General features: G+C 44.1%; 1 protein-coding gene across 1 annotated transcript in view; it reads left to right on the forward strand.

Moving 5' to 3' along the window:
- LOC121189830 (homeobox protein Meis1) overlaps nucleotides 1-20,042 on the forward strand; it is an 82,016-nt gene that overhangs the window by 18,757 nt on the left and 43,217 nt on the right. The window contains exon 8 of the mRNA XM_041050298.1: nucleotides 19,516-19,661. Coding sequence (XP_040906232.1) covers nucleotides 19,516-19,661 — 146 coding nt within the window. The remainder of the gene's footprint in view (nucleotides 1-19,515; nucleotides 19,662-20,042) is intronic.

The following is a 20,042-nucleotide window of genomic DNA, read 5'->3' on the forward strand; positions in this document are numbered from 1 at the left end:
CTCTCTTTCATTTTGCTCTCAGTCGGTTTCTCTCTCCTTGTGTATCCCCATGCTTTTCTCTCTCTCCTCCCCCTTTTTTCCTCCATGCCTCCCACTCGCTCTAAAACACTACCTTTGTTTATCCTTCTTCTTTCCCTTTTTCTCACCTCTCTTTGTTCCTTTCACACTTTCCTTCTTCTCCATCTGTCTCTCTTCCATTTTTCACATCTCTCTTTTCCCTCCATACTTTTTTTTATCATGTCATCTTTTTTTCTCATCCTCTCTTGCTGTTTCTTTATCACTCTTTTTTGCTCTTCTTTTTCCTTAATCTCTCACTCTCTTTCATTTTACCCTTACCTTCAGTCTCCCTTTCTCATCTAATCTTTCCTCTTCCTTCTGTCACCTTTTCTATCTTTACTCTTCCTCCTGCCCTCCCTCTGTTACCTCTTTCCTTATTTCCTTTTCTTCAGGTTTCTGTTATTTCTAATCTTGTTTTCCCATACCTCTTTCTTTGTTCTACCTTTAACAGATTGCTTCCTCACTGACCTTTCCCTCTGTCTCTCTCTTACACTTTCTTCATGTTCTTCCCCTCTGCCTGTAGAGCTGCACAGTTAATGGCCACATCTTCCTCTCCTTTACTTATCCCCTCCTTCCTCCTCTCATCCATCCTTCAGTCCACCCCTTCTACTCCTTCTCCTCAGTCCTTCACACTTTCTGCACCTCCTCTCGCATCTCAGTCTTTCTTTAATTCCTCCTCGTTTGTCTCTGTGTCGTCCACTCCACATCCACCCCCTTCCTCCCTCCATCCTGCCCCTCCAGCAGAGTGAAACAGCTCGGAGGAAGGATGCTGGACGGTCGAGGGCCTTTAACTAGTGAACTCCAGTCTCTTCTCTCTCAGGCTTTATTCTGAGGCTATTCCTGAGATAAACACATGCTCTGCTCTGCCCTCTTCTCTGAACGGTTCACTGCACGCTGGTATAAAAAAAATGTAGCACTCACACTCTCAACCGCAAAAGCTGCAGGAATCATGAGGAGGTCTGCGCATTACGTAAGATCAGAGGTCTCTACCTTCACGTTGTGGAGCTTGATTGCAAGGAAAGATACTCTTTCCAAAGCAAAGTAAATGTTAATGTGGTATTTAATGATAACTCTTGGACCTTTTATTCATCAACAGATGTTTTGCAGTGCTTCGTGTCCCAGCGACAATGTGCGCAGTTAAGAAAAAACTTCTTTTTTTTTTATTTTTGCATGTGGTGACAATGCTCACATGCTGAGCTCTTAGTTATGTTGTTTATGCTTCGACCACAATGGTGATGGTATTTTTTTTAGCACTAAATTCCATTGGCAGTTACAAAAAATGGAGGGAGGATCACATTTGCTTCACACATGTCATTAAAATCAGTCCTGGGTGTCTCCTCTCTCCCTAAAGAGCAGACAAAGAAAAAAGCCTCTTATTTTTCTCCTCCCTTTCTCTGGGTGATCTTTGTAAACATCCAGCAAGCTTCGACAGGGAGAGTCGGAGAGCGGCCCTGTAGTTAATTAGTCCCACTCTATTAGTCCAGCTGTTTGCTAGCTAGTTCCTACCAACAGGCCCCTTTGTTTAATACCCAGAAGCCCTTTGTTGAAGCCTCATTGTAGCTCTTTTGCCTTGGATCATGCCTTTCTGTGAAGAGTAATGCTCGAAGGGCAGAGGAAAAGCTAACAGATCATATATGCATGCGATGGAGGGGGTCCCTCACGGACATGAGTGGGCCTTCTCTTTTTCTCCCAGTATAAAGTACTCCTCTTTGCCTGTGTGAATTTGTAAGGACACCCCTTGGCTTCTCTGAGGGCCTGGCGTGCGAGGGAAACAGAATAACATTCAGGCACTGAATCAGGCAGCTGCAGCGATGTGGATGCGAGTCGAGCGGAGGAGCGGGGCAGAGTGTTTGCTCTGTTTTTGAAAGCTACAGGGTTTCCCTCTCTGCTTGTCAGAAACATCCAGGGAGTGAGGCGATGACTGGCGATATTAGATATGTATCACCAATTACCCAGACCGTTTGTAAAGAGTACAGTGTGCTGTGCCAAGGCAAATAGCTCCCTGTAAGGCTATGTGTTAGTGTCTGCATACATTTCTGGTGTCTGAGTACTGGCCTGAGATTTCTGGTTGGATGTTGTGATATCTAGCTCTGAGGGTTTTTTCTTTGCGTGGTGTAATAGCAGGAATACACAACACAACATTTGTGCTGATATTTGCAGTTTGACAGACCTAAACTGTGTGTACATGTATGCCTACGTCTAGCATGTTGTTCTTAGTCTAATATAGTTAATTTCCTCTGCATGCAAGTTCCGGTTATCCTTAAACTAATTGCGCCAGTCTGTACTATGAGACTCCTGCATATTTAATGTACTCGATGATTACAGTGAGTTCGAGTTTGATGTTTGAATAAATGATTGAATGAATAGAACCCTCTAAAATATGGAAGACACAGACATAAGAGAGATCAGGAATATTCTGTGAAGTATCACTTAAATGTAAAGACAGGTGGTGCTAGGATGGTTGGACAAGGAAACCTTTGCCCAAATGGCTACCAGGACTTGGCTCCCCCAAAAAAGTTTTCCTGGTTTGATATGTGTTTGAATATCATTCGCTGATGCGGTTTCACCCTGTTCATTCTGAATCACTGCATATAACCTCCACTGGCTGTGAATCCCCATTGATCAGGCTGGAATATTCTTGATCCTGTCATCCAGCCATCCATCCATCCATCCATCCAGCCTCCGACCTCTGTACCCTCGGACAAGGTCAGGCCACAGAGGAGCCGTTGCTTTCTGTTGTCTCATTGGCCAGTGTCCAGGGCCAGGGTGGGCAAATGGGGACACGGGCAGGGGTGCCAGGCAATCAGCAGCTAGATGCGGCCTGTCCAATCACACGGCTTCACGTGGCCCCCTCAAAGTCACCGATTAATTGGTCCGATTGTCCAGTAGACTGGAAGAGAGAACTGTGTGTGAGTTTGTATGGTGTGTGTGTGTGTGTGTGTGTGTATTCCCCTTCCTGACTTGCTTTTCTCTCCTAGTTGCCGTTGCTCTTGAAAATTCTCTTGAAAATGCTCTTGAAAAGAACTTAGTTCTGCAGTATTTGGTTTTGTGTGTCGGTTGTCTAGACGTTGTCTAGACGTTATCGCGGAAGATCCTCAGTCCAGTAATTGTCTTACTGGTGTCCAGCTTTCCCGTTAATCTGTTTAAATGTGAGGCTCTGTGGGTAGATAAAAGGTATGAGGCTCCCTTGATTAGTCTGCAGTCTGTATTACTGGAGGTGTGTGTGTCAGTACAGTAGCTGGCAGAAACACAAACATGATTTTCTCTTTTACTTCCTCAGAGCGTGAACAGGGGGGGAAAAAAGAGATGAAAGTGACAGAAAGAAAACAGCAAAATGAGAGAGTAAGATAAGGAGGAAGGGAGAGGATCTGAGGGTGAATGCTGTGAAAGCATTTTGATGCCGACTGGACCAGTGTGTGTGTGTGTGTGTGTTATAAAATGCTATGGTGAGGGAGGAAAAGAGAGAGAGACACAGACCAGTTATCCCTGATGAGTGTGTTAAGTGCTGCTGAGTGTTGTTTGGGGGTCTATTGAGGAATATGCACTGCTGCTAGCAAACAGCAATATCTTCTCTGCCAGTTCAGAGGTGAAAGAGCTGTAGCAGGGCCACCTTAAGCTCACTCTGTGTCTCTGAGGGAGTTAAAGTAAAGTGCATGTAAGCATGTGTCCATGTGTTTAAAAAAAACAACAACAAAAAACAGTTTGAAGATCATCATACGGGGGTCACGAGAGCACAAACCTGACTTTCTGTTCACATGCTGTTTATGAAAATCCATATCTGAAAAACATAAAAGGTAAATGCGTCTCACCTTCAGAAAACATCCCTCAGCAACTCAGCGTTGCCGGTAGCAGTGTTTATTCAGCCTCAACTGGATTTACTGCATCTCAAACATTATTATCTGTGGTTACCTGGGAAAAGAGATGTTTGGCCTTTCAGTGTCCAATCACGACCTTCCTCTCTCAGATTCACTGAGATCTTTACGACCCCGCTCTATTGTGGCAGCCGATGCGTCAACCAACACGTAGCGACTTGCCTCGCAGAGAAAATGATAGCCCTCGATGACTTTTTATTGCCTCACGGCCGATAAGCAAACTCGGAGTGGCCTGAGTTTGCCCCTCTTGAAAAAGAGGAAATTGTATCAGGTTCCCACAGCGAGGGGCCAGTTTGCTTTTAGGATTAAGGCTGGTGTCACCGGGCCGCAGGGGTCGTGTGCAAGAAAGAGTCAGAAATACCAGTAAACAAAGTGACTTCCTACACCCTCTCCAACCAAATCCTCTCCTCTCCTCTCCTCTCCTCTTTTCACACATCAAACAATCTTTGTCACTCAGGTTCACTAACTTGCATTTTATTGGCTTGGGTGAACATCTCGTCTGTGAGAAGGTAATGGCCATAAAACAGCTTGATAAGGTGTCAAAGGCTATTTGACTGTTTGACTTTGGGATTTATACACTCTGTGTTGCTGGCCATGTTTACATATCATCATGTGAGCCTCATATTTGTACACATTGTCTCTTCGTCTTTATTCCCTCTCAAAGCCTCCGTCCCGTCTCTTTCTCTTTCTTTCTCTAATGATATTCAGAAGAATGCCGCGCAGATTTCGAAGGTGAATAAAATGTTTCCCCCGCTCTCTCTGTTACTTTAAATCTGCCCTGCATTCATTCAGCCTGCCTCTCTGTCTGTTGGTTACATGTGGGCATGTTTGCATGACCAAAGAAATGCAAAGTCTCGCCCAGACCATTACAATATGCCTTGTGTGCACAATTTACATGAAATACATATTCATTCATGACATGTGTGCACACGAAATAGCTTCTCTCTCCCTCTTTCCCTTTCTCTCGTATGCCTTCGCTCAGTGTTAGTGCTTGCCTAGGATGTGTTTTTCTCAGCAAGTCTTTCAAATGAAAACTTTGGTATCAGTTATGTCTCTTCATTGCTTACAAATCTGTCTGTGTTGCCTTTTGTCTTCCTCATTTTACCCATAAATGTGCTTGGATCACACCATGTAGTTTGGTGCTGCTCCAAGAAAGAGTATAACACCCGTTCATTTGGAAAAAAAAAAAAAAAGAAAAAGGTTCTACTTCATTTGCTCCAGTGAGGGAGTTCAAGCGGGAGGGAAATGTATCTTTAGCTCCCATGTTATAATTGTGGCACGCTAATGATGTAGACACATTCTCGCTGTCTGTTTACAGGAAACGCTCTTCTTTAATTTGCGACTGGCGTGAATGCCAAATGCCTATATCTAATTACTGGTGTTTGCTAAAAGATACTATTTACACACACTTTTTGCCTTGTAGAGATCTCTTGTGTGTGTCGGGGTGGGGAGATTATGACAAGAAAAGTTAAATGTGTAAACCTGGTAAAGACTAGTTTTTTCAGTCTTATCTGCAGCAGTTTTTCTGCTTGTGTGTAGGAAATGAAAATTAGGATAAGAGGAATTGTTTTCCACACATGATTTGTCCATTTAACCCTAAGATATTTTCATTTAAGTACATCTACATTCTAGATCTCGCTTTAAAAGTGTCAACCGAGGACTCCGTCCAGGTTTATTTCAGTATGAATCACCATAATTTGCACCTTTCTTGTGTAGTCTTATCCTAAAAGAAGATGCCACTTTTGTCAAATTACTGGATATCTGCTTTTGGGAAAAAAAAAAAAAAAATCTATAGCATTTCGCTTGCAAATGTAAACAGGTTGCAGTGTGGTAATGCACTTGTTATGGAACTAAATAGGATAAAAAGTTGAAGTGTACTCATTCACTTGTGAAATTATTTGTGTGTGTTTGTGTGGAGGGTCTTGTGTTCTTGCCATAGGAAACTCATCATAGTGCAGAAATGTGACAAATTCCAAATTTGTGACCAGTTTGCGCTCTTTATTTTCTCTGTTTTCAATTCAGCTCCAAATTGCCTGGAACATACACATACACACACACACACACAGACCCACACACACACACACACACACACACATACACACACACACAGGCTGTCACAGACGGAAAATGCCCTGGTTCTTAATCGTGGCCAGTACAGGTTCATAGGGAATCTGACAGTGAAATCACAGCGACTCATCACTGATGTGTCACAACGCATTACATCTGGCCCATAAAACGACCTCAAACTCTCTCTTTTCTTTCTATCTTTCCATTTCTCATGCCGCTGCCTGTGTCTCCCTCCTCCTCCTCCTCCTCCTCCTCCTCCCTTGAAGAGGAGCTGAGCTCAGGGCCCAGGAGGCCTCTGATCAGATAGATGTTAACTTTTCAGGGAAAACGCTGATAGCAGGCTGGAGAATTCAGACAATCACCTCGGCCAATGGATGATTAAGGACCAACTGAGCTTTTTCATTATCGGTTTCCCTCTGTTTATGTTGGAAAAAGCTAAAATTAACGCTGTTTTTTTTAAAGTCATAACTTTAGATGGATATGAAAGAGTACTGTACTGTAGTTAGAGCATTCACTTGTGTGATGGGAAAATGAGAGGAAAAGGAGAGAAGGAACGGAGGAGGGAGGGGGAGAGCAAAGAGACAGGGTATTAGCACTTTGTTCAGTGGAGAAGCATTGTTTGGCCCCTTGGCACACACAAGAACACACACACAAATAAGCAACTCACACACACACACACGCACAGAGCTCCAACGTTTATTTGAGCTTTTGATAAAGAGATTAGCCCCATCATCCTACGCTCTTAAGCTAGCCGAGGGGGTCCATGTTCAGGAAATCCTGGCTTTCCTGACACATGGGCTTATAGGGAAACCTGGCTCAAGCAACACTTATATGATATGAACACATTTCCTAGTGGTCAGATTAACGTGATGTGGCCTTAAAATGGAGGTTATTTTGGCCACGTCCGCATATGCGACCTAACATACACGTCTTTCAATATGTCTTTGTGGACATGTTGAAAGATGGAGAGAAAAAGAAACAGAGGGAGCTAAACAGAAAGTTTCTGGGCGAATGAAAGGTTTGGAAACAGAATGAGGTAGAGGAGGTGGAGTAGCTGTGCCAGCTGGGCCGCTTTTTTTTTTTTTTCTTTATTATTAGCCCTATCACAGTGGTTGGAGTCCAGCTTAAAGCTACAAACAGCGAAGTGCTAATTTTAGCCTCCAAAGAGGATAAGGATAAATAGCTTGCTGCCAGTTTGCCATATGGTCCCCTGCCGATTATATTGTGTCAGGAAAATTTTCACCCCACCCCCACCCCTATCCATAGACACAAACATACACATATGCACACAAACACAGTCTCATATCTGTTGTTTCAGCAATTACATCACAATTACGACGCCGGGAGATCTGTTTATCTCAACATGTAGATATGACTGAAGAGTTCATTTTCAAAAGGCAGCATTATGGGAAAAAAATAGAATCGCTCAAATTTTAATGTTGAACAAATTTAAGACCTGTGAAGATGTTTCACTCTCCCTAAAAAGCGACACCGTTTGTTTTTATTTGTGTAGTTTATCTCTTTGTAATAATAGAAAGATATGTCATACTGAGACTGTAATTTTCAGGCAGGAAATTGTTGTTGCAGCGATGGCGGCCTCAACCAGCAGCCTTTTTTTATCCACTGTAGCTTCCAGCTGCAAGGTAACATTTGGCCTCTTCTGTAATCTCCTGCAACCTGGGTTATATTCTCATTTGAAAATGTGAGCCCTGTAGAAGAATAAAAATGAGTCCCTCTCTCTCCTTCTCCATCAGCGCACATGCATATGTTCGCATGTAAATGCAACACACACTCACACGGCAACTCTCCATTATTCTCTCACTCTCTCTCACTCTCTCTCCCTCAAATTGAAATAATTCAATTTATGGACACAGTTCCAGACCTCCCTGGCTAAGACCATTATGCATGGAGCCCCCCCTTTTTTCTAACAAAAGAACGGGAGAATTTACCAGCCGGCTCTCCAAACGACACCCACACAAAGCCAATTTCATGCCAGGAAAACACCAGCAGAAGCGCCATTTTTGGTCAGAACCTGCATCCCTGTGGATTTTCTTTATCATTGAATATGGGTCGATGCCACTCTCATTTTTTGTTAGGGGTTATTTTATAACCCTGATATGACACATGCAACTGCTTTTGCTGCTAACATTCAAACCTGGCTCCCACACAGGTGTTCACTCATTTAAAAGTGAAAGAGTGAACAACGTCAGACCTCTTGGACTGGAAAACCGTATAATTTAGCCACAGACTTGATCTCTGTGGCAAATTTACAACCATTTGTGTTGTTGCAGTGATGCTGAATTCTACCTGTTCAAATATTTTATTTCAATTAAGGTGAAAATGTCAGTTAAAAGCATTGATGTGAAATACCATGCTCGAGGTGGTGTGTTGTGAGCCCAGGTAACCTAGGATGCAGGAGGTTGGAGGTGAAGTATGTCAGCCGGGCTAAAGCGTGACCCGGGGCTGACCCAGACCAAACATGCTGCCCCCTGAGGCCTCCTCCCCTTGGTCCCTTTGACATGGATACCTGCTATAGGGATCTGACTGAGAGATAAAGACCTCAACAAGCTTTTCTAAACTTTTAGAGAGAGAGGAAGAGGGAAGAGAGGTCTAGATAACAAATACCTGCAGGTAAACACAAAAGCAGCAGGGTGGGCTGGAGGGCAGCGTGGGCATTTACTTTGTGTGTTTGCGGAGCAACACAAAGCATGCCACTTGTGGTACACACACTTGTGAACGCACACATTTGGTTGTAACCCGATCATCCTGTCTCGCTCCGAGCCAGTGAAACTCAAAGAGATGAGCAGGGACTGGGGGCTGAGATTCTCACTAGTGATAACCTTTAGACCAAAGGCCTGAGTGGCCGTGTTAAACACACACACACACACACACAAAAACACACACACACTGCATATATATATGTATATTGTACACACCAGCTCCCATGGGCGGCCCCAGGTCTTTGTTCCACTGAGATTCTCTTAAGCAGCAGAGAGGTCATACTCTTACAGGAAGTCACCCCCAGAGAGGGCTGCCTTTTTCAGGAAGTGGCTTGGTGGGACTGTGTGGCGAGAGCGCCGGCGTCCACGGGGGGCATATCACTCCCGTCCACATGGGCCCATGCTCCACAGGAAGTAGGCCTGTTGTAAACCCACTCACTTCCTCTTCCTTTGCCCCTGTCCCGAAAGCCTTATCAGGCCCGCGTATGGGGAGGCTGATAGGACTACAAATCCCCCACATCCCCGCAACACCACATCCTGTGTCTATCAAAGACACACTGACGAGGAGGGGGAACAGGAGACAAAATTACTTTGGACTGAGAGGCTATAAGGTTCATTTAATACTTCAGACTGTGAAACAGAGGAGTTTGTACAGCAGTAGTGCGGATGTCTTGAAGAAGGAGTCGGTGAGAGGGCATCCTATGATAAAAGTGCACAGCAGCCAGTGCCGTTGTTTGGTTTACTTGTGTGTTTACTCATTAAAGATCAGCTAAAACCCTAAAATGTAAATGCAACAACCCAAAGCATTTAAATGGAGTAGGTTGTTGCTCAGATAATGACTTATCCTGTTTTCCTAACCACCCCCTCAGTAACCTGAGCTCGTGGGTGCAGACCATATTATACTCCTTCCTAATACTAAAACCTTCTGTTATTCCAAAAAAACTCACTGGAAGCTAATGCGCTATTATTAGCTTGTGCCACCGCAGGGTTAGCGTGCCTGTATTATCTCACTACATACTGCAGTTTGGCTGGCGCTGATAGGTTAGCATGAGTGGGAAAATCCTTGTGCATTATAAGTGTTTATCAGAGGCTGTGCCGTTCAGATAGCTGCCATGTGGAAAAATGCACACACGGGCGAGAGCTGTACACGCTCGCTCTCAAAAAAATAAGCTGGGAAACTTTAGTTTGGTTAATGGATCTACACCCCAAACATGTAGAGATGATTACAGACAGAACAGACTGATTGTTGGTACTGAAATGATACATTTCCACTTAATTTTAGTTAATTAAACTGGTGGTTTTGATAGGCTGGTAGAAGTAAAACAAGTTAGTGCTGCAAGATATAATTTTGCTAAATGTAGCTCATTGTGAGAGATGCATAGATCATGTGAAAGGATGTCTTTTCAGTAAATTCATGTCGGCCAAAAATGATACCTTCGTACTGAAGCTGAGTAGAGAGATCCTGAAAGTTAAGAAAGTTTCTTCGTGCAAAGAAAGATATATTTACGGTCAGTTTGAGTTTACTGAAAAGGATAATTTGATGGTTTATTAAAGGGTTTCCATGAGTATGTCTAGTTTTCTCTGGCTGAAAATATATATTTAACTGAGGGTTAGTCCACAACAAAGTTATAAGAGGATGTTTTTCCTATAGTGTCGCTGAAGGTTCCTTCTCTTTGTCCCACATCTACACTGAAGGACTTTGGAACGCCCTTCAGCACATCAGCTGACTTTTGGAAAGGACCGCCGTGCCATTGTGCTGTTAAGTGCTCTTAGCTTTTGTTATAGTCCTTGTCCTCTCTACCATCCCTTCCCCCCTTCCCCTCTTCTTCCATAGTCCATTTGACTCTGTCTTTCCCTCTCTCTCTTTCTCTCTGTGCGTTTGTTGTGTTCAGAGTTTGACGGAGGCTCAGTGAGTCAAAGGTGTCAAAAGCCATCTGAGCGAGAGAGAAGAGTTAAGAGTGAGAAAAAGTAAAACAGACACGATTTCAGGAATCTTGTCATAATTTCGGGAACCATTGTGTGTGTGTGTGTGTGTGTGTGTGTGTGTGTGTGTGTGTGTGTGTGTGTGTGTGTGTGTGTGTGTGTGTGTGTGTGTGAGTGTGCATCCCTTCACTGAGGCGAAGAATCTGTGGGCCCCCCTCACAAGTGCTCCCATTTGAACTGAGTCTGGCCTTCTATCTTCAGGTTAGAAAAAAAAGAAAACGGCAACACAAAGGCAAGAGGGGAAAAATCAATAGTTACACAGCGAAAGTGCTCAACATGAAAGGGTGAATTCATCGCCCTACACTTTCATTTTAGCTTGTACCGTCTGTCTCTTTCTCCCTCATTCTTTCTCTCTGGACTGATCTGGAAGTGCGAATAAAAGGCAGTTGCTGTGTGTGTGTGTGTGTGTGTGTGTGTGTGTGTGTGTGTGTGTGTGTGTGTGTGTGTGTGTGTGTGTGTGTGTGTGTGTGTGTGTGTGTGTGTGTGTGTTTGGAGGCATACTGCAGTTTAATGTCGTGTCGCTGCCCTGTGCTTCAGACAGTTTCCAGCGTGTCAGGCAGCCTGTGGTGATGACCCTTTACGGGAAAATGGCACAGAGAGAGCAGTCACATTTACACTGACATTTTTGCCATCACCTATGGCTATGTCAACAGGCCTGATCCCCCCGCCCCCCACCCCCGTCACAGCCAACAGTGGATGGGCCTCAGCCATAACACACAGAACACACAGGAACACTTTCACGGAGAAAATGACCATTAACATGGGTCTAATATTCATTATTTTATAAAAGTTTAATCATTTGCTCTGTAGAAGAAATTTCCACAATTTCCCAGCGTCCAGAGTCATGTCTTCAGATGGCTTATTGCTTAAACATATTCATTTTACAACCATGTAAAACAACACACTGTTGTAGCTTAAGACATCAAATGTAAAGAATGTTTGGCTTTATCTTTTTTGTAGATTGACAAATTGATTTATTGACTTCAGCACTAAAATCACACTAAAATATATGTGTCTGACTCTTGTATGTGTGTCTTTACATGTGTACGTCACCTACACACATGTTAATAGGAAACACATGGAAAAGCATGCACAAATGTCCACTTATATTCAATGTGAATACTCACAGCAATCACTGAAACCACTCCAATGAAAGCCACATGAATCTAATAGACCTGAGGTTTTGACAAACTCTTTTAATTAGCTCATAAATATGATAACTGGCCTGTGTTTTTTCTTTTTTTTTTTTTTTTGTTTTAAGTTAAACACATTCCCTGTGTCTGGCTTCCTGATCTTCTCCTCATCAGATCACCACAAATGAAATAATTGCTCCAAACTTGGCTCAGATTCTCACAACAAGAAGTCTCCAGTGTGCTTTAATTACAAATAACCCTTGTAAATGACTCACCAGTTACTGTCATTATTGAATCTGTCAGGGCTGATCCACAAAACTGTCATCATTCAAAGTAACCGGCTTTGTTATTGCAAAGCACTCGTTATTTACTGTAATTACTTCAATGGAATTGTCTTTGATTACAGGAAGCAATTACTTAGCTCTCCCCTGATTGTTTACCTGGCAAGCCTCAATTTTTTTCTTTTGTAATAATGACAACTTTCTCTGTCTACCTAATCTATTTATTGAATATATTGTTACCGGTGTGTGTTCTACAAAGATTAATCTATGCCTCAGACTGATATGATCCAAATGCGTTGGCTGGAGTTTTGGGCAAAGATCTGAAACTAGTTGAGAGTCTCTCTGGCAAAGGCAGGAAGGGAAGTCTAGACTAGCCATATTGTTTTGTCGACAGCGCATGTCATTATCCGCAGAATAGTCGAGGGGATTTCTCTGTCTCTCCTCCTCCTCTGGAATAAAAGGGAGGCGAAACTGCATTGGTCACAGAGAGTGTTTTGTATTGAAGTAGGTGTGTGTGTGTGTGTGTGTTGCTTTAGAATACTTCGGTAGTCATTTTTGGAAAGCTGCCGTATGGGAGATCTTAGGAAATGGGTGCATGTGAGTATGTTCAAGTGTGTGTGTCTGTTTTTGGAGCTGTAAAGGGAAGCTTTTGAAAATGTGCCCCTACTTGGGAATTGCGTTGCAAGGAATTCCTGCATGTTCAGAATATTTGGAGATGGGAGGGGCCTCCAGAGCCATGCAAAGGGAACCCCCCACTGCCTGCAACCCCCCCCTGTACTCCCCCTCCCCAAGTCTAGAGCTTATGAATGGCCTGAATACAATAAACGCCACTTTTTTCTTTTCTCCTTCCCTCTTGCGAGCCCTTTTTTTACCCCTCTGAGGATTTCTGGGAATGTAATGTATGTGTGTGTGTGTTTGTGTGTGAGTGCAAGAGAGAAAAACAGTGAGAAGGAGAGCACTTTACTGAATGTACCTCAGCACGTGTGTGTGTGTGTGTGTTGTGTATCATGTTTTGAGTGTGTATATGTGTATGAATTTCTCGCCTGCCAATATGAGATGTGTGTATCCCATGTGGAACAGGATAGCAGGCCCCTGAGGCCTGAGTCTTGCCTGGGCAGCCAACCCAGGGTCATGTGAGCTTTCTGGGGTGTGAAACTCTAGGAGTGGCCCATGAGGGATCAGCTCCAGGTCACTCGCTCTCACAGTGAAAGACACGCTCTCTCTGTCTCTGTCTCTCTCTCTCTCTTGCAACAAACAGCCCTTAGACTAAATGCACTGTCATAAACTCAAAAGACCTGTCCCCACCTCCTCTCTCTCTCTCAGTCCATCCACGGCCTATAAAACCTCACAAAAACATCTCACGGTAACCTCCAAAAACGTTTAGCCATATGTGAATGATTCCTCACACAGGATCCCACTCATGACATCTGGCACAAAGCTAATATTCATAACCCTTATCCCTCAAGTCAGCAGTGCCTCTATGAAGGAAAAAAAATTATTAGAAAGCTAAATGTCATAATTCTCTTGCGTTGCGCTGGAAGCAACGTGTCTGACAAGATCACTGTTTGCAGATGACTAACTGGTGAATCTGTGGCTGTTAATTTGCCAGGCAGCAGAAAAATGGCTGACACCTTCGAATGGCACGTGTGCCCGCGCAGACGGGGCAGGTAGTACCAATCTCTGCCTTACGCTGAGATATGGTTCATAATCAGATCATAACAGATTAGCCTAGATACTGCTTGATAATGTCAGGGTATGCCTTGAGACAGAGAGATGCAGAGATGTGATAAAGACATAGGAGAGGGAGGCAGAAGAGAGGAAGTGTCATTAGTACTCACTAGTTGAAGAGGTAGAATGAAAGCTGGATAATGAACGATGTTAAATGAGATTGCCTTCGATTTTAATGATAATTAATTAGTGACGTCTTTTGCCACTTTGTTTTAAAAAGGAAGGAAAACTTCAAACCTGCAGTGAAGAAACATAACAATGCCTCACTTTTACATCCCCAATGCTGTGCAAATGTCCTCCATCCCAGCCGCACACTCCAACAGACAGAGAGAAAGAGGAGAGAGTAATGAAGTACGAAGGAGGGGGAGGCAAGAATGAAACATGAAGTGGAGGAAAGGCTTAAATAAAAGCCATCGAAGCTGAATGAGCATAGAAATAAATGTCTGTTTAGCTAATGCTAACGAAGCTCGTGGAAATGCATGAAGAAAGCTAACCTAGTTTTAACGTCATTATCTGTTTGCTCACAGTGTGTGTGTGTGTGTGTGTGTGTTTGTGTGCAAGTGTGTATTTGTGTATACAGCGTGTGAGGGGACTGATAAAATATTCCTTCCCTTGGTTGGCCCCGGGGCATTTCAACTGCCCCTGGCTCCTTCCAGTCACTGGCCTGCTCCCTAATTGACACACACACACACATATATGCACACTCACGCACACACACACGACATTCAGGGCTTCTGTGGCTGGAAACACACATGCATAAAGAAAGACAGAGATAGACACACACACACACACACACATACAGACAAATGCACATCCATGCATGCATGCATTCTTCACACACGAACATGCACCCCCACCATCCTGCATTGATTCACCCCCCCCCCCCCCCCCCCTCCCCCTCCCAGCCCCTCCTCTAACTAGTTGCAAAGACGTTGTCATGGCTGAACAGTGGGCCAGGCCCAGAGTTCTGCCTGTGGCTTTTCCTCGTGGCAAGAGTGGAGCATGCTAGCCTAGCCGCCCCACTCTGTATGTTTGGAGCCCTGGGTTTCAGCCTGCTGATGCTCTTAATGAGTCTGGCAGCCTGTGTATGGAGAGTGACTGACTGATTCACTGGCTGACTGGCTTACGAGCTGCCTTGGTAGCTTTCCGACTGTCTGAGTGAATGTTTGATTGACTGACTTACTCACTTGCGGCTGACTGACTTGGTGGCTTCATACACTGACGAGCTTACTGGCTGGCTTGATGGCCCACTGCTTGACTGAGTAACACAGCGGGCAGCTGCCTGACTGACCAACTGAAAGGCTTATTGGCTGCATGATGAACTGATGACTGTTGCTACTGAGGCCATGTTGACATCGGTGCAGATCCATTTGAAATTGTGTATGTCAGTCAAGTGTCAGCCCACACACTTGCGGTGTCTTGATGCAGATCAGCACGCAGCAGTGTCGTAGTTCCCAGCATCAACTCTCCAGAAAAACAGCAATTTTATCACATTCACTCTTCAGATTTTTACATCTCAGTTACTTCTTGACTGCTTCTGTCTGTAACGCGTTTGCTACAGGCAACAATTGATAAGTATCAAAATGATGCAACTCAGCATGAGCTGCCAATGTTTGTTGCACAGTATGCCATTTTTGAAAGATCTCTTTGACGACAGAGCAAACTTGGAGAACAGAGTGCACCACCAAGTCAAGATTCTCTTGTTCTCTTGACAGTGAGATGTCACATCACATGGAAATGACTCCTCAGCATTTTCTCTTAAAAAAGTCAGCAGTCATTTCTAATCTTTCAGATAAAAGCGATCGCAATAATTTTAAATATGAGAAAAACAGTTATTTGCATTACAGTGGACGTGTCCTGTTTGACTGTCCCGAGTCTGATTTTTTTTTTCAATTGATTAACTCCAGGGTGTCACACAGCATGTCTTCCCTCTCCTATCCATTATTTTCTCCTCCTTCATTGCTTCGTTCAGTGACATGAGTTTGAGCTTCCACTTTTCCACTGTCACTGAATGTCTCTCATCCCTCCCTCTCCCTCTTTTCTGACCCTCCTTCACTGCCTCTCATTCATTTTCTTTCCCTGTTCTACTCTCTCTCTCACAAGCTGAGGTAACACCGTTGACATTTCCCCCAACATGGCTGCCAGACACACCTCTCCTGCCTCACCCTCGCTGCTTGCTCCCACAGCCTTTCTCTTCTCTCTCCTCCCACCCTTCCCTTGCTTGCTGGGGTTACAGAAAAGCAGAAATTAGCCCCAGACCTTGCAGAGGTGATTGGTATCAAATTGCAGTGAAAATGGAAATGCCAATAACATTGACGGCCCTTCCCCAGCCCTCCTCCTTCCTTTTCCCCTTCTAGATAAAGTAAATGTCTATAGGTCAGACTTACTTACAAGTACTGGGAAGAGAGAGAAAAATGGGGAGGTATTAGGGTTTCCCTCTCTGATTTAGGGCCTAAAATCAGTTATATCAGGCTCTCTCTATTCAGTCTCTCTTTCCTGATCACCTTGTGTAAATGTATTGAGGAGATCTTGTACATTTCAGGCTGAAATACAAGTAGTTCTTATATGTTCAGTGACATGAAGTAGAAATGATATGAGATGTAATGCACACAACATCTCTCACATTATGCATCATTTTGATTTGTGATGGGGTTATTTTATGTGCTGTAGGCTCATGACTATGAGTTATGAAGATTACAGTTGCTGATTGCATACCACTTCATGCACCATAAATCAATACAGAGGATGTATACTTTAAAATATGGTTGATATCTTGCAGAATGATATTGTACAACTGTATATGAGGCAGTGGCGGCTTAAAGGTTAGAAAGCAGCCTTGTGACTGGAAGGTTAGCGGTTCGATTACTAGACTGGAAAGAACACCTGGAAAAAAAAAGCATTTCTCTGTGATACTCCTCTGTTTAAAACGGTAGCAAGAGAGTATAGACATCACACCCAGAATCATGCAATTTCTTGTGACAGTTTTCTCTAAGAATACACACTTTCATTCCTTATTCTGTGCTTTCTCCCTCCCTTGTTTCCCCTTCTCTCCATGCTTCTCATGATTTCTCACCTTTTCTGGAGCCCGCTTACTCGCCCACTCTCTCCAACTTGCTGACTTTGCATGCATACTCACTTTCTCACTCACTCACTCACTCACTCATTCATTCATTCACTCACTCACTCGCTCACACTCTGAGCTGATACTCTGGCCGTTTGCTTCTGTTTTCCCAACTCGCATGGGACAAGCCCCTAGGTTTGTTATTGTAGGCTTTGCTGAACATGAGCCGGTCTTTACAACGGATTGAAAGCATTTGCTTCCAATGAAAATCTGGTCTTAGATTACAGGGCCTCGGCTCGGCTCGCCCCGCTTTTCCACCAGGCCGACAGACGTAGAGGGGAAGAGAGAAAGAGAGAGACAGAGGGGTGGGTGTATTTTAGCCCTGAAACAGTAGGCAGAAAAAACTCACTTGTTAAGCTCAGGCTGTGTTTGTCCCTGACTAATGATGTAACTGAAACTTCCAATGTGAGTGTGTTTTAAGACAAGAGAGGGGTCCAGGAGCTGGGTCGATGTGTGTGCCGAGTAATGTTCAACTGGTGTGTCAAAGAATCAGTGAATCAGTTAATGGATCAGTCATTTCACAACCATTATTTGCTATTAATTGCTAAGTAAATGCCTAAATAAGATTCACTAGTTGCTGCCTCTAGATGTGAGAAGTTGCTGCTTTTTTTGTTTTATATCTTTGGGTTTTGGACTGTGGACGTGAAATTTATAGTCTAAAAACCACCAACTGAATAATCTGGAAGATAATAAACAGATTAATCAATAATGAAAGTGATTTTTAGTTGCAGGATAATGTGAGTGCATAACGAATGTACGTTTGTTTGTACTGTACGTTCACTTCAAGCATTAATCGTTGCAGTGAACAGGCTACTGATTGGATCATATGGAACTTCAAACTGCCAAGTGGCTATTGCCTAAATCCAACTTTTGACCCTTTGTTGATGTTACAGTAGCCCAACCCCACCAGCTTTACATGCATATGTGCATTATTAATGCGCAGTGGCTGGTGTTTGCATCAGTATCGCACCATCTATGAAAAGCAAGCTCTTGTTTTATCCCTCCCCCACCCCGCGGTGCGTCACCTCCACTTCCACACGAGGTTCATTAAAAACCTTCAATATGTGTGCATATGTATCTCCTTCTGCCAGAACAGTCGGAGCGACAGAGCGGGAGCTAGCCAAGAATGTTGTTTCGTATGGATCGTTGAGAGCCTCTCTCTCCTAATGGTGTATATAATTCAGGTGCCCTCCAGGCATGCTTTCAGGAATTCTTTTGCCTGAGGTAATGGGGAGCAAAGGCCTGGGTTTTCGGCCCATGATTATTCCATTGATGTGGCAGGCTGGAAAAAAGTCATCTCCAATCGGATTAGCTCCAACATCCCCATTAATTATCGATGAATCGAGGGCTTAGGGTTTAGCTAGGTGCTGGGTGTCGCCCTCTGCAAGTTAGTGGAGTGAAGGCCTGCTCGAATGCAGTTATCTACTCTCGCCACAGTGAATAGAACTAGAAGCTTTAGAAGTGCTTTGTGTGTAATCAATAAATAACTGGATCCAATTCTGTGCACTGCTTCAGCGTTTTTTTTTTTTTTCCCTTCTTTCCTTCCCCTCACTTCCAGTCAAGAAAGGCAGTGAGGGTGTCACTTGTTTATCCCGTCTCATGTTTCTTTTATGATTATCGTCTTCATTGAGGGTGGCTCGCATTTTTGAATAATGATAATAACAATTAGGTTTTTCACAGGCGCAGATGGGAAGAGCCTCTTTCTCTCCACTGGAGCTGTATAGAATGCGTACAGTAATTGGGTAGTTTTGAATATGTGCAGTGTGTGTGTGTATGGGTTGACGTGGTTCAGTGTGAATGCAGAGAAAAGGCCCGTGGAGCACCCCTTTCACTTCCCCTCTCAGTGCTCAAATACTCTAAGCTGTCTCAGTGTTCCCCTTAGGTGAGGTTAACTGGCCTTAATAGAGCCTTATCGAAGCCCTACAGGTTGCTGTAAGCAGCCATGACGCCATTGTTATGAAAAGCAGCTAGCTTTGTTAGCGCTGTTTGTGCCTCTGACTTCCTTTTTTTCCACCTATTTTCCTTTTATTTTCTGCCTTACCCCTCCTCGCAACCTCCCCTTTTGTAGTGCCATGTTACTCTTTCCACCTCAGGTAAAATGGCAGAATGCGCCGGGGCGACGCTTCAATAACTATTTTCCCCTCAGGATAATAAAGACTAAATCTCTCTGTCATTTTCAATTCTGCGCGGGCTTGGATGGGAGAGTGGGGAAATGCGACCTTACAAGTCCTTTGTGCTCCCCTTCTCCCTCTCTTTCTCGCAGAAAGATGCGAGCGCTTGCTGTGTTTTCAAGTGGCGGGGGAGAAAAATGAAAGGCAGGGTTATTTATAAATGTATTAAAAATGAATGCATTTATGAGCTGCTGTTTTCCAGCCATTCTCTGCTTGCCATTGTTGTGTCTCTATACCCCTCCGTCTGTGCATACAAAGCCCTCCAGAATTCCTTCAAAATCGTATTTATTCCCTTTGAACGCAGAGGCGCAGCGAATGCAGGAAGTAAACAAACTGTGTGTCTGATCTCCGCTGTCTCTTCCTGTTTCTTGTCATGTGACAGGTGATGGCCTGGACAACAGCGTGGCCTCACCGAGCACAGGGGATGACGACGACCCGGATAAGGAAAAGAAACGCAACAAGAAGAGAGGGATCTTCCCTAAGGTGGCCACCAACATCATGAGAGCATGGCTCTTCCAGCACCTAACAGTGAGTTGAATGAAACAGCATTTGTTCTCAATCGCTCTCAGTTTCATATCACGTGTGCGCACTGAACTTCACTTCACAGCCACAGGCTTTCTTACTCTTAGACACACACACATTTTCTATCTTTCTAGCTCTACTCCTTTCTTACTTGACACAAATACACTTCCACGCAAAGGAACACACATACGCACACACCCCCAGACACTGACACACTCACCGACACTCACATACACACCACCAGAGCCCCCCACCCCACCCCCTCCTCCACACTGTATCCCGGTTTGTACGGTGAACACTTCAAAGACAGAGGCCTGTGTAATCTGCCGGTGATCTCGGCAGCCTGCGCTCTCACTCCTCATCTGCTGAAACTGAATAAGGTTGAAG

Source organism: Toxotes jaculatrix, chromosome 11, assembly GCF_017976425.1.
Source record: "Toxotes jaculatrix isolate fToxJac2 chromosome 11, fToxJac2.pri, whole genome shotgun sequence".
Classification (NCBI taxonomy): Eukaryota; Metazoa; Chordata; class Actinopteri; family Toxotidae; genus Toxotes; species Toxotes jaculatrix.